Raw genomic sequence first — 15,378 nt, 5'->3', positions numbered from 1 at the left:
TAAAGTCAAAAGCCTAACCTAACATATACATAATCTTATCTCCCTTGGTCAGGGTGCTTCACCCACATGACTCGAGTGAATAGTTATACCCCGTCTAGGGTATTGTCTGCATGTTATTGTGGCAAAGTAGCATGCAGTTGATACTTTAGGGTCTATAAGAGGCGCCCCTATGGACCAGAGTCACAAATAATTTTGTTTGTGATAGAGAAGGACTCTGTTCTCAGAGGAATGATGAGAACTGCTACTGTACCTCCGTTATGCTGTCCCCCAACCCCTTTTTACTGCCCGGTATCATTTCTCTGAATATTCATTTCCTTTTTTCGCCTACCCTGTGGTGGGGGACAGAATGCTGCCACCAAGTCTTCCCCCTTGAACCGTAGGAGGCGAGTAAAACGGGACGGGCTTTAGGACTAGGCCCTGTAGCCCCACAGGGGACATTCCTAAAAAAAGTAAAGGCATAAGAGGGTCTAGGAGTTTTCCAACCAACACCCTAAGGTTTGGGTCTTTTAATGTGCATGGATGTAGTACAGATGACAGTAAAAGAGAAGAGATAGGCAGTATGTTTGTGAGAAAGAAGATGGATGTGTTGGCTTTGAGTGAACCTAAGTTGAGAGGGAGAGGCGAGTGTGAGTTTGGGAGTGTAGTTGGGAGGTTCTTAGGAGTGAAGAGAGGGCGAGGGAGAGAAGGGGTGGCTATACTAGTAAGTGAAGAGATAGGTAAGCGTGTAGTGGAGTGGAAGGAGGTTTCTTGAAGGCTAATGTGGATGAAGGTAAAACTGGGAAAGGAGATGTGGGTTTTTGTAAGTGCATATGGAACTGGTAGTGAGAAAAGTGTAGAGGGAAGGGAGGCTTTTTGGATAGATGAGTGCATAGAGGCATTAGGGAGAAAAACGTCAATGTAGTAGTATTGGGAGACCTTAATGCTAGGGTAGGAAATTAACCAATAAACGGAGTGATGATAGCAAATATAGTGTTTAGGAAGAAAGTCAAGCATAGGTACACATGGGAGAGGGTGGTGGATGGAAGGGTGGCAGATAGAGCTTTAATGGACTATGTAGTGGTAGATAGGAGTATAATAGGAAGAGTTAAGGATGTACATGTTCTAAGGGGAGAGAGTGGGAGAATATCAGATAATTTTTTGGTGGAAGGTAAGTTGAGATTGGAGGATAGATGGAGAAAGAGGAAAAGGACAAAAGGTAGGGAGGTGCTTAGAGTGAACTGCTTAAATGAGAAAGAAAATGAGAAGTACAAGAAGAAGCTGAAAGAGAAGTGGGAGGGAGTGAAGGATAGAGTAGAGCTAGGAGTGGAGGAGAAATGGGGATGGTTCAAGGAGGGAGTCACAAAGTGTGCAAAGATGGTGTGTGGAACAAGGAGGATGGGAGGAAATAGAAGAAAGGGTGGTGGAATGAGGAAGCAAAGAAATGTGTAGAAGAGAAGAAGCAAATTTTCACAAATTGGTTGCAAAATAGGACGAGGGAATCATATGAGAGGTACAAAGAAAAGAGAAGAGAAGTAAAGCATAAGATAAAGGAGGCAAAGTGGAGAGCAGATGTGAAATGGGGTAAGAGTATGACAGAAAATTTTGAAAGTAATAAAAAGATGTTTTGGAAAGAAATTAAGAGAGGAAGAGTAGGCAAATCAAGTAGAGAAGAAAAGGTAAAAGGTGCAGATGGAGAAATGATAATGGAAGAGAAGGCAGTAGGAGGAAGATGGCAAAATATATTAGGGAGTTGTTAAATGTGCAGGAGGAAAGGGAGGGAGAGGTAGTTGCAGTGGGAAGTGCTAAGAAAATGAGAGTGATGAGTGAGGAAAATGGAAGAGAAATAAGGAAAGATGACGTGAAGGCAGCTGTTAAGATGATGAGAGCAGGTAAAGCACCTGGTCTGGATGGATGTCATACAGAATGTCTGAAAAAGGGAGGTACAGTGATGGTGAACTGGCTGGTGAGGTTATTTAATGTTTGTTTAAGAGAGGGTAGACTGCCGGAGGACTGGAGGAGTGCTTGTATAGTTCCATTTTACAAGGGTAAAGGGGACAGGTGAGTGTAGTAGTTTCAGAAGGATTAGCTTAAGTGTAGTTGGGAAGGTTTATGGGAGGATCTTGATTGAGAGGATTAGGAGAGGAACAGAGGGAGTAATTGGTGAGGAACAGTGTGGGTTTAGGACAGGTAGAGGTTGTGTAGATCAGATCTTTGTGGTAAGACATATGTGAGAAAGCTATAGGAAAAGGTAAGGATGTTTTTTGGGCTTTTATGGATTTGGAAAAGGCTTATGGCAGGGTAGACAGGAAGGCACTGTGGGAGGTTTTGCAGATATATGGGATAGGGGAAAGATTTTAGGAGCTGTCAAGAGTTTTTACGAGAGTAGTAGAGCCTGTATCAGGAGAGAGTGAGTGGTTTGAGGTAAAGGTGGGACTTCGTCAGGGATGCTTTATGTCACCCTGGCTGTTAAATTTATATATGGATGGGGTAGTGCGAAAGGTAAATGCAAGGGTGGTGGGTCCGGCATTGGAGATGATTAAAGAAAATGGAGAAAAGTGGAGATAAGCCAGTTGTTGTTTGCGGATGATACTGCGCTTGTAGCAGGATCAGAAGAGGGATTGAGGAAGTTAGTGACAGAGTTTGAGAAAGTGTATGAAAGAAGGGAGTTGAAGATAAATGTGGGTAAAAGTCAGGTTATGAGATGTATAAGGGGTGAAATTGGCAGCAGACTGGAAATGAGAATTAAGGGAGAGAGACTGGAGGAAGTGGATAGTTTTAGATACTTGGGTGCGAATGTGACAGGAAAGGGAGGATTGGAGGTGGAGGTAGAATGTAGATTGAGAGAAGCGAGTAAATGCCTTGGTGGATTAAAAAGTTGTAATGAGAAATAGACATCTGGGAATGGATGCTAAGAGGAGATTGTATGAAGGAGTGATTGTGCCGGCAGCACTGTATGGGGTAGAAACATGGAACATGAGAGAGGAAGAAAGAAGGAGTTTGAATGTGTTCGAGATGGGGTGTCTGAGAAGTATGATAGGGGTTACTAGGCTAGATAGAGTGAGAAATGAGGAGGTGAGGAGGAGAACAGGGATGGAAAGGGAGTTGAGAGATAGAGTTGAAGAAAGAGTATTGGGATGGTTTGGACACATGGAAAGAATGAGTGAAGAATGACTAGTAAAAGAGGTGTGGAAAGCAGATGTGGAAAGAATGAACATAAGGGATTGACCTAGGATGAGATGGATGGATGGGGTAAAAGGAGTCTTGGGAAAGAGGGGAATGTCTGTTGAGGAAGTACGGGAGATGACAGAAGACAGGGGTGAATGGAGATTGGTTGTACATGGATGATGTTGTGATCCATGAGGTGGTAGAATGGGTGGGGGATGGGGGGTGAGGGAGCATGTATGTATGTATGAGAAAAATTTTCACAACCCAAAGGGGACGGAGAGGGGAGGGATCGTCAATTTAATGAAACGCCCTTGCTGTGGATGTGCTGTGTTTTGCGACACTGCTTCTGACCCAGGGCAGTGGACAAGATGCAGGGATGACCCTTCATCCAGGAGGTGCCAAGATGGGAGGGGGGGAAGAGGGTGGAGGTGAGTGGAGTGTGATAGGGATGGAAAGGGTGGGAGTGGTTTTTATGGCTTTGTTTTTTTGGCTACCTCCCTTATAAAGGGGGGGGAAGCCTTTGGTATATGTATGCATGTATTAAGAATATATTTCCTAACCGCGTTACCAGGTGGCAAGCGGAGCGATGTTCTTCAGGAGGCAACTCTTCACATTGTCGACCATCAGGAGTGTATCAACAGCTACTCAACGCTTCTTGATTACAGTTCCAGTTACCCCAAGGGGATCACCCTAGACCTCCTTTGCATCAGAGATAATGATGGCGAAGGCCAGGACGCCTGTCAGGTGGGTTTTTCACAAAAAAAAAAAAAAAAAAAAAAAAAAGTGAGGGGAGAGGAGAGGAAAGGGAGAACTTGTGGAGAAGTTATTGAATATTTTCATATTTTTGCGGAGGAGGAGAAAACACAGAATATTCTACTACTACTTTACTCATACCCCCAATCTAAACACGCATCTTTTTTCCGCTCTGCAACCATTTATCATAAGTCGTAACTATAATTTCTGTAAAGAAACCGTTTATAGAGAAATTTGTATGAAGTCTCTTCGAAAATGAAAAAAATGCACTGCATCCTGTCCTTATTACATGAAATGTTCTTAATTTGTTTATTCATTAATTTCTTTATCTAATCTTTTATAATTATAATTACTATTACTTATTATCATTACTATTATTATTATCATTATTATTATTATTATTATTATCATTATTATTATCATTATTATTATTATTATTATCATTATTATTATTATTATTATTATTATTATTATTATTATTATTATTATTATTATTATTATTATTATTATTATTATTATTATTATTATCATTATTATCATTATCATTATTATTATTATTATTATTATTATTATTATTATATTATTATCATATTATTATTATTATTATTATTATTATTATTATTATTATTATTATTATTATTATTATCATTGATTTTTATTATTATTATTATTATTATTATTATTATTATTATTATTATTATTATTATTATTATTATTATTATTATTGTTATTATTATTTATTATTATTATTATTACTATTATTATTATTACTATTATTATTATTATTATTATTATTATTATTATTATTATTATTATTATTATTATTATTATTATTATTATTATTATTATTATTATTATTATTATCATTACTATTATTATTATCATTATTATTATTATTATTATTATTATTATTATTATTATTATTATTATTATTATTATTATTATTATTATTATTATTATTATTATTATCATCATCATCATCAATAATATTATTATCATTATTGTTGTTGTTATTGTTGTTCTTATGATTATTATCTTTATTATTATTACTACTAATATTACTATTGTTGTTGTTATCATGAGTCATCATCGTTATCTTTACTATCATTATTACTATCGTTATAACTATCGTTATTACAAAGGAACACAAACGAACACAAAGGAAGAACAAACAACAGGAAGCCTACTGGCCCTAACGAGGCTGTTTGTGTTTACTATACTAAGCTACAGTTAAGAAAACAGGGTAGCTAGGCGATAGAAGATGAGCTAACACTACTGCTACCAATATCCTATCCAATTACAATTAAAGGGCGGGCAGTCATATCTTTTATTGCAAGGGACAATATCTTATTTGCGGATTAGAGTCTTAAGTATTTATCTAGGCGATATTTAAATGTTTTCATTGTGTTACTTTCAACGACAGTGGAAGGTAACGAATTCCAAGCATTAACAACCCGGTTAAAGAAGAAATGCTTACTTACATTCAAAGAAAATCTTTTACCAATTACTTTAAAATCGTGACGTCTTCTTGTATTTGATTGGTCTAATAAGAAGTAATCTTCGACATTGATGTTGTCAAAGCCTTTGAACATTTTAAAAACCTCAATTAAATCTCCTCGCATTCTCCTTTTTGAAAGTGAGAATAAATTTAGACTTTTAAAGCTTCCTTCATACGGCAGATTTCTCAGCCTTGGTATCATCTTCGTCATTCTTCGTTGCACTCTTTCTAGTTTTTAATATCTTTCTGGTAGTATGGGGACCAAAATTGTACACAGTATTCGAGATGGGGACGGACCAAGGAATTATAAATGTTTGCAATATTTTATCTGATTTATTTTCGAAGACTTCCGATAAAGCCAACAAATTTATTTGCTGTTTTAACAGCTAAGCAATGCTGACTTACCTTCAAGTCATTTGATATTAAAACTCCTAGATCTTTTTCTTTAGTTACTGAGTCCAGTATTACGCCATTCATCTGGTATTGGATGTGATCATTGTTACTTCCAATGTGCATGACTTTACATTTGTTAACGTTGAATTTAATTTGCCACTTGCTTACCCAGCTTGATAATCTGTCTAGATCAGACTGCAGAGTTTTTCTCTTTTGGATTTTGTTACTTTACCGGTACTTTTTGTGTCTAGATCATTTACATATATTAAGAGCAAAACGAGTCCTAAAACTGATCATTGAGGTACGCCACTTTTAACGTCGAGCCAGCTAGACGAGGCCCCGTTAATTACAACTCTCTGTTTTCGCTCAGAGAGCCAATCTTTAATCCAGTTGTGGATATTACCAGAAATACCGTCTTTTTTATTTGTCGAGGAACTTTATCAAATGCATTCTGAAAAACCAGATAAATTATATCAACAGATCTACATTCCTCGTATTTGCTAAAGACGTCATGAAAGAAGTCGAGGAGATTAGTTAAACATGAGCGTTTGCTACGGAAGCCATGTTGTGAATCTTTCATAATTTTATTTTCTTCTAGAAATTTCACTACACTGTCGCGAATGATGGTCTCTAGCAGTTTACACACAATCGAAGTCAGGCTAATCGGTCTGTAGTTGCCTGGTTGTGATTTGTCCCCTTTCTTGAATATTGGTGTTACGTTAGCACATTTCCAATCTGATAGAACTTTAACAAGTGTTAAAGATTTGTTGGATAGGATGGACAAGGGTTTAATGATTTGATTTTACTTCTCGCAGAATTCCAGGTAAAAAAAAATCAGGTCCCGGGGCTTTATTTATTTTGAGCTTATCAATTACTTGTACGACATCACTTTCGGTAATTATGAGTTGATTTAAGACGTTTTGGGACATTTTATGTTCTGGTGGCTGATACACTGAGCAATCCTCGTCTGTGAAGACGGATGCAATTTTTTTTTATTAAGGATTGAGGCCATCTCATTTTCATCATCCGTATGTTTACCTTCATCGTTGTATAGTGGTCCAATGCTGCAGGTAAGCGTTTTCTTCTTATTCGCATAACTATAGAATTATTTAGGGTTTGATTTGCTTGCCTCGGTAATATACTCTTCGAGATTTTTCTTACTACGCTTTATCAGTGCTTTGGTTTCGCTGCGAATTCTGTCAATTGTTAGTTTGTCGTCTTAGCTTTTAGTTGATATATATATATATATATATATATATATATATATATATATATATATATATATATATATATATATATATATGTATATATATAATTTTTTTTGTACGCACACTTTTTACGAGAGAGGTTGTTACTAATTTCCCTATTCCACCACTTTAGTTTGTTTGATGCCGGGTGTCTCTCACGATAGAGAACACAGAGATTTACAGCAATGTTTAGGTCCGTGATGAAGCTTTCCCACACTTTGTCAATATCAATCTCGTTCGAAGTTTTACTCCAGTCTGAGTTTTCTAGTAGTGATCGGAGTCTGTTAAAACTGGCTCTACGGAAGTCGGGTACTTTCCCCTTGCTGATCTTAGATAAACTACAAAGGATTACAAAGGCGGAGCATGCCGACAGGAGACCTTTTGATCCATATCTAGGTCGGATGCAAAAAAAAAAAAAAAAAAAAAAAAAAAAAAAAAAAAATATTAATAATAAATTAAAACTATAATAATGTAAAAATAACAAATAAAATACATAAATAAATGCATAGGTATAGTTGAATAACAAACAAAAAGGTAAATAGTAAATGATTATAAATTGACATATAACTAATAATAAATGAAAATCAGACAGACAAATTATAACAAAACAAAAACAAATAATATAACATAAATTATAATCATTACAGCATCTTACTTAGGTATTTATCTAAATGATTCTTAAAGCTTCGAACTGAACTACATTGCACTACCTGTGCAGGAAGTTTATTCCATTCATTAACTACACGGTTGGCAAAGTTGTTTCTACCTACTTCCAAATTGAATCTATTTCCGGACAGTTTGAGACCATTGTTTCTTGTCTGATTCTCATTCAATGTGAAAATTTGGTCACTTTTGATGTTGTCAATTCCCTTTAAAATCTTAAAGACCTGTATCAAGTCACCTCTGAGTCTACGCTTTTTTAGGGAAAACAGATTCATGTGCTTAAGTCGATTTTCGTATGATTTTTTTTTTTTTTTTATTATTATTTTTTTTTTTATATTTGGAATCAGTTTTGTGGCTCGCCGTTGTACTTTTTCCAGTCTGTCAATGTCTTTAATGAGATTCGGTGACCATACGGAAACAGCATATTCCAAATGTGGACGAACTAACTATTTATATAGCTTGTTAATGAGTGATGGACTTTTGAAATCAAAAGATCGCGCAATCAATCCTAGAATCTTATTTGCTTTCTCAGAGGCTGAAATACACTGCTTGGATGATTTGAGGTCGTTACTGATAATTACGCCGAGATCTTTTTCACTATCCACTTTTGTTAACGAATTTCCAAATAACTTGTAATCGTACCTACTGTTATTTTTACCTATGTGCATTACCTTGCATTTACTTGTGTTAAATTTCATTAGCCACTTTTCAGACCATTGCTGTAATTTATCTAAATCTTCTTGAATATCTAATTGGTTTGAGTGATCATTTGCCACTCCGCACAGTTTTGTATCATCAGCAAATTTGGAAACAGTAGATTTTAGTCCATTGTCTATATCATTTATATATACTATGAAAAGAAGTGGCCCAAGAACGGAACCCTGAGGAACTCCACTTGCAACATTTTTCCATCCAGAAGTTTTTCCATTTAAAACAACTCTCTGTTTTCGACCTTTGAACCAATTACTAGTCCAACCTAATAGGCTACCACTTATTCCATGCAAAGCTAATTTAGTAAGTAGTCTTTCGTGTGGGACGGTATCAAAAGCTTTTGCAAAGTCTAGATATATTAAATCTATATTGTTTCTTTTGTCATAATTCGAGATAACTGTGTTGTAGAATTCGAGTAAGTTAGTCACGCAAGATCGTTTCCGTCTGAAACCATGCTGGCTATCATTTATCAAACGGTTACTTTCTAAATGATATTCGATATCATCTCTGATGATAGTTTCCATTATTTTTCCTACGATCGAAGTCAAACTTATAGGCCTATAGTTATTTGGTTTCTTTTTGTCACCTTTTTTGAATATGGGAGTAACGTTAGCTAGCTTCCATTCTCTTGGGACATCTCCGGATATGATGGATTTCTTGAAAATAATTTCTAATGGAACAACAATCTCATTTTTCATTTCCTTTAAGATTCTTGGATGCCAACCGTCAGGCCCTGGTGTTTTATTAACTTTGAGTTTGTCTATACACCTTTTAATTTTTTCGTTTGTTATATTTACCGTAGTGAGTAAGTTTACCCCAGACTTTTCACAGGTTTCAGTTTGGAATTCACTTTGAGGTGTTTCGTTTACGAATACCGAGCTAAAATAATTGTTTAAGATATTACACATTCCTTCATTTGAATATTCAAGTTGACCGTCAGCAGATAATAGTGGACCAATGTGATTCCTAACAACCTTTTTATCTCTAATGTAACTATAGAATTCTTTGGGATTCTCTTTGGATTTATCAGCGATGTTCATTTCGTATTGTCGTTTTCTTTTTCTTATTGTCTTTTGTAAATCTCTCTGTATTGATACATAACTTTCATAGTCATTAGATGCACCCGAGCACTTATATTTCTTATAAGCCTGTCTCTTTTTAGCAATACTTTTTTCAGTTTCTTTGTCGAGCCACTTTGGGCGAGCCTGATTTGGTGGACGTCTGTCCTTAAAAGGAATGTAAGTTTGAATCATCTTAGTGAGCGTATTTTGAAATATTTCCCACATCTGATCTACAGGCCTTTCGTTTAATTTTGCCTCCCAATCTGTAAGCTGAAGCTCCTGACGTAGTTCTATGAACTGAGCTTTACTGAAATCGGGTATTTTAGAAGCACAAGTATCTATTCTAAAATTGTTTAGGAGTTTGAATCTGACTAAATTGTGATCGCTATTTGCAACAGATTCACCGACTTCTACATCAGTTACCATGCTTTCGCGGCTAGTGATCAATAAATCGAGCAAGTTTCCATATCTTGTGGGCTCTTTTACATGCTGAATTAAGTAATTGTCACCAAGAAAATCAATCAAGCGACTACCTATATGGCCATGTTCAAGGGTCATCCAATCAATGTCAGTAAAATTGAAATCACCCATTATCAATAAATCCCGGTTGCAGAAACTAGACAGTTCTTGAAATAACAGTTTGTCGTCTGCTAATGATAATGTCTTTGGCCTATATATTACACCTATATTCATTTTTTGTCCATTTGTTAGGGTTAACTCAACCCACAAACTGTCATATGCATCCTGTTTCACTTTCTCTAAAACACAAGCATGAACATTGTTTTTAACGTACAATAGAACACCCCCACCTTTCTTGTGGTTTCTATCCTGATGAAAGTGTTTAAATCCCGCAATATTAAATTCAGCTTCGAACTCTGTACCATTTAACCATGTCTCAGTTATTCCTATCATATCGAGATTTTCGCTTTTGACATACGCCTGTATTTCTTGAAATTTGTTCCTAATACTACGAGCATTAAAGTACATAGTTTTTAGAAACTCGTGATTATTTCTTTTTGCCACATTTTGAGTTTCAATATCATGTCTTATATTATCATTTTGTTTTTTATTTATGCCTTGCTCTATATTATTATTATTTGGTCCTTCATTGACATTCAATGCCTCATTAACATTTCTCATTTTCATTTTGAATGTGATGATACGATGATCGTTGGTACTGAATATTTGTCCGACATTCACTTCATTTACAAGATTCTCTGTTGTAGAAAATATTAGGTCCAGGATATTATTTTCACGGGTAGGGCTGTTTACGCATTGGTGGAAGTCACTTTCCAGTAAGTTAATATGCAAGTCTCGGCCTGTATCCGAATTAAATCATCGCCCCATCTCTTAACCGGTAAGTTAAAGTCTCCCATGATTACTGTCTCGCAGCTTTGGTTAATTTCTACGATTAAATCGAATAATTTTTCATCATTTTCCAGCAGCTGGCACGGTGGTCTATGTACAAGTCCAACCATTACTTTAGATTTACTGCAATTGATTTTAATTTCAACAAACAATATATTAACATTTGTTACTGATATTGCTACTATCATCCAATATATCAGCATAATTACTACCATTATTATTATTATCATTATCACTAATCATCATTATTACTATCATTATTACCGTCATCATTATTGTTATCATCATTGCTACCATTATTACTTTCATCATTATTACTATCACCGTTATGACCATCAAAATTATTACTATCATTATTACGATCATCTTTGTTACTATCATTATTACTGTCTTCATTATTACTACCATCATTATTACTACCATCATCATTACTATCATCATTATTACTATAATTACTATCACCATTATTACTATCATCTTTATTACCGTCATCATTATTACTATAATCATTATTACTATCGTCATTATCACTGGTCATCATTATTACTATCACCATTAACACCATCATCTCAATTGCTATCAGTATTATTAATACCATTATTACTACCATCATTATTACTATCTTCATTATTTCTATCATTATTTTTACCATCATCATTACCATCGTCATTATTATCATCATTATTATTACTACCATTCATATTACTATTATCATTATCACTATTATCACTACTATAATCATTATTACTATCATTATCAATATCATCATTATTACTACCATCATTATTACTATTGTCATTATTACTACCATCATAATTACTATCATAATTAATAATATCACAATTATTACTATTATCATTATTACTATCATCATTAGGGGTGTGCCGATTCTTTTTTTTTTCTTTTTTTTCCGATGCCAATGCCGATTCCTATTTACCATCAACTGCCGATGCTGATACCGGTGCCGAATCCTACTCACTCTTAGTTGCCGATGACGATTCTACTTTACATAATTACGGTACATCAGTTTTAATATAAAGTAACTGAATTATAATTTTAACTTGCTTTATAATCTATAAAGATTTATTTATACACGACAAATTGGGCTACTTTTTAACTATTTCGTTATGTATATACTTTTTATCGTGTACTTGTTTCCATCAAAAATTCTTGTTTACAAATATCTTTAAACCAGCATCACTAAGCATAATCAATTAGTGGTTTTATTCTATAAGCCAGTAGTACATAATCACTAAAACAATAAATAAATGTATAAAACAAACAAATTAAATAATACTCTTTATTATGTTGTTGTTGATGAACAACAACGACTTCTTATTAGACAAAACAAACCTTAATATAAACTTTAAAAACGCAAATAAAATATATGTGATACTATTCATAAAGAAACCAGATGTTTTTGATTTAGCAATTTTTAAGCCTCTATCGCCTACTAAAAAAAAACTGTATTTTTTAATAACAGAGAACTGTTAAACCAAAATGCATAAAGATGTATTGTAAAGTATTTATATGTCAAAATACATGAACAAAATTCTTTATAAACGATTCGTTTGGCTATAAATTGCCACGGAGTAAGTGTAAATCTATCCGCCCATTTTTCGCACTTATAAGCGGGCAAAATCGACCGAGTCCACGGACGCCTGGACGATTTACTCCCGTATTACTCTCGCTTAATTTCTGTTGTAGAAACTTTGCTGTTTCAATACACACACACACACACACACACACACACACACACACACACATATATATATATACATAATTTCTAGTTTAATTTTCTATAAGAAATACAAAAGTAAAAGTGAAAATTAATATAATTTACTCTAACATTTCAATATATATACATATATATATAATATGTATATATATATATATGTATATATATATATATATATATATATATGTATAATTTCTAGTTTAATTTTATATAAGAAATACAAAAGTAAAAGTAAGAATTAATGTAATTTGCTCTAACATTTACTCCGACTTGTGCTTTTGTTTTAAATGCATCAGCATCGGCAAAATATTGCCGATGCAGAATCCCATTCTCATAGAAAAAAAAAATGCTGATTCTCGCCGATGCCAATTCACCAAAAAAGTGCCGATTCTTGCCGATGCCGGTTAATCGGCACACCCCTAATCATCATTATCATCCTCATTATTACCACCATCATTATTACTGTCACCATTGATATTGTCATCTTTAATAATATCAACATTATTACTATCATTATTACTATCACCATTATCACTGACACCATTATCAATATCACCATTATTACTAACACCATTATTACATCCATCATTATTACAAACCATAATTACTATAATCATCATTATTACTACCATCATTATTACTATCGTCATTATTACCGTCATCATTATTACTACCATTTTTATAACTACCATCATTATTACTACCATCACTATTAATACCATCATTATTACTGTCATAATTAATATCACCTTTATTACTACCATCATTATTACTACCATTGATATTACTACCATCATCATTACTATCATCATTAAACTTTCATCATTATTCAATGAAATCAGCCATCCTGAGTCCACTGCTGAACAAAGGCCTTCTTCATAGCATTCCATGATTCAAACGACCGCACCAACCTCCGCCACGTCATTCCTGCAAACTTCTCAATTTCGTCCCTCCACCCTCTGTCTGGGCTCCCTTTTCCACGCTTCCCACTTCGCGGCGTCCACCCAGTAACATGCTTGCTCTATCGCTCATCAGTCGTTCGCACTAAATTACCTGCCCAATTCCACTCTCTCTCTCTCTCTCTTTTACCGCCTCCACAATATTTTACCATCTGGGGTATTGGCTGCATGTTATTGTGGCAAAGTAGCATGCAGTTGATACTTTAGGGTCTATATGGGGCGCCCCTACGGACCAGAGCCACGCGTCATTTTGTCTGTGATAGAGGAAGACTGTTCATAGAGAAATTATGACACTTTTATACTACGACTATCCCTCCATCATGCTGTTCCCCAACCCCTTGTTACTGTCCTGTACCATTTCTCTGAATATTCATTTCCTTTTTCGCCGACCCTGTGGTGGGGGAAGAGAATGCTACCACCAAGTCTTTCCACTTGAGTCGTAAAAGGCGACAAAAAACGGGACGGGGGATGGGATTAGGAGTCCTACTACCTGTAGCCCCAAAAGGGGACATTCCTAAAAAAAGAAGAAAAGGCATAAGAGGGTCTGGGAGTTTTCCAACCAGTACCCTAAGGTTTGGGTCTTTTAATGTGCGTGGATGTGGTACAGATGAGAGTAAAAGGGAAGAGATAGGCAGTATGTTTGTGAGAGGAAAGATGAATGTGCTGACTTTGAGTGAAACTAAAATGAAAGGAAAGGGCAACTGTGAGTTTGGGAGTGTAGCTGGGAGGTACTCAGGAGTGAAGAGGGGACGAGGGAGAGAAGGGGTGGCTATACTAGTAAGTGAAGAGATAAGTAAGCGGGTAGTGGAGTGGAAGGAGGTTTCATCAAGGTTAATGTGGATGAAGGTGAAGCTGGGGAGATGTGGGTTTTTGTAAGTGCATATGGACCTGGTAGTGAGAAGAACGTAGAGGAAAGGGAGGCTTTTTGGGTAGATATAAATGAGTGCACGGAGGGATTAGGGAAAAATGGCAATATAGTTGTATTGGGAGACCTTAATGCTAGGGTAGGAAATGAACCAATAGACGGAGTGATTGGGAAGTATGGAGTTCCAGGTAAAAATCGTAGTGCAGAAATGATGGTGGAGATGTGTTTTGAAAGAGAGCTGATGATTTCAAATACAGTGTTTAGGAAGAAAGTCAAGCATAAGTACACATGGGAGAGGGTGATGGATGGAAGGGTGGCAGATAGAGCGTTAATGGACTATATAGTGGTGACCAGGAGTATGGTAGGAAGAGTTAAGGATGTACATGTTCTAAGAGGAGAGAGTGGAGGAATATCAGATTATTTTCTGGTGGAAGGTAAATTGAGAATGGAGAATAGGTGGAGAAAGAGGAAAAGGGCAGAAGGTAGGGAGGTACTTAGAGTGAACTGCTTAAATGAGGAAAAAAAGGAGAGTGAGTGTAAAAAGAAGCTGAAAGAGGAGTGGGAGGGAGTAAAGAATAAAGTAGAACTAGGAGTGGAGGAGGAATGGGGATGGTTCAAGGAGGGAGTCATAAGGTGTGCAGAGATGGTGTGTGGAACAAGGAGGGCGGGAGGAAATAGATGGAAGGGTAGTGAGTGGTGGGATGAGGAAGCAAAGAAATGTGTAGAAGAGAAGAAGCAGGCATTCATAGATTGGCTACAAATTAGGACGAGGGAATCATATGAGAGGTACAAAGTAAAGAGAAGGGAAGTTAAGCATAATATAAAGGAAGCAAAGAAGAGAGCAGATGTGAAATGGGGTAAGAGTATGACAGAAAATTTTGAAAGCAATAAAAATATGTTTTGGAAGGAAATTAAAAGAGAAAGAGGAGGCGAATCAAATAGAGAAGAAAAGGTAAAAGGTGCAGATGGAGAGATGAT

At 35.5% G+C, this 15,378-nt stretch overlaps 1 protein-coding gene across 1 annotated transcript in view; it reads left to right on the top strand.

The window, feature by feature from the left end:
• LOC143027753 (venom protease-like) overlaps positions 1–15,378 on the top strand; it is a 34,519-nt gene that overhangs the window by 15,347 nt on the left and 3,794 nt on the right. Inside the window, exon 8 of the mRNA XM_076189263.1 lies at positions 3,716–3,888. Within this exon, the coding sequence (XP_076045378.1) occupies positions 3,716–3,888 (173 nt within the window). The remainder of the gene's footprint in view (positions 1–3,715; positions 3,889–15,378) is intronic.

This window comes from Oratosquilla oratoria, chromosome 8 (assembly GCF_046742065.1).
Source record: "Oratosquilla oratoria isolate Oo_2021 chromosome 8, ASM4674206v1, whole genome shotgun sequence".
In the NCBI taxonomy this organism is placed as follows: domain Eukaryota; kingdom Metazoa; phylum Arthropoda; class Malacostraca; order Stomatopoda; family Squillidae; genus Oratosquilla; species Oratosquilla oratoria.
This window is presented reverse-complemented; position numbering and strand designations above follow the sequence as displayed.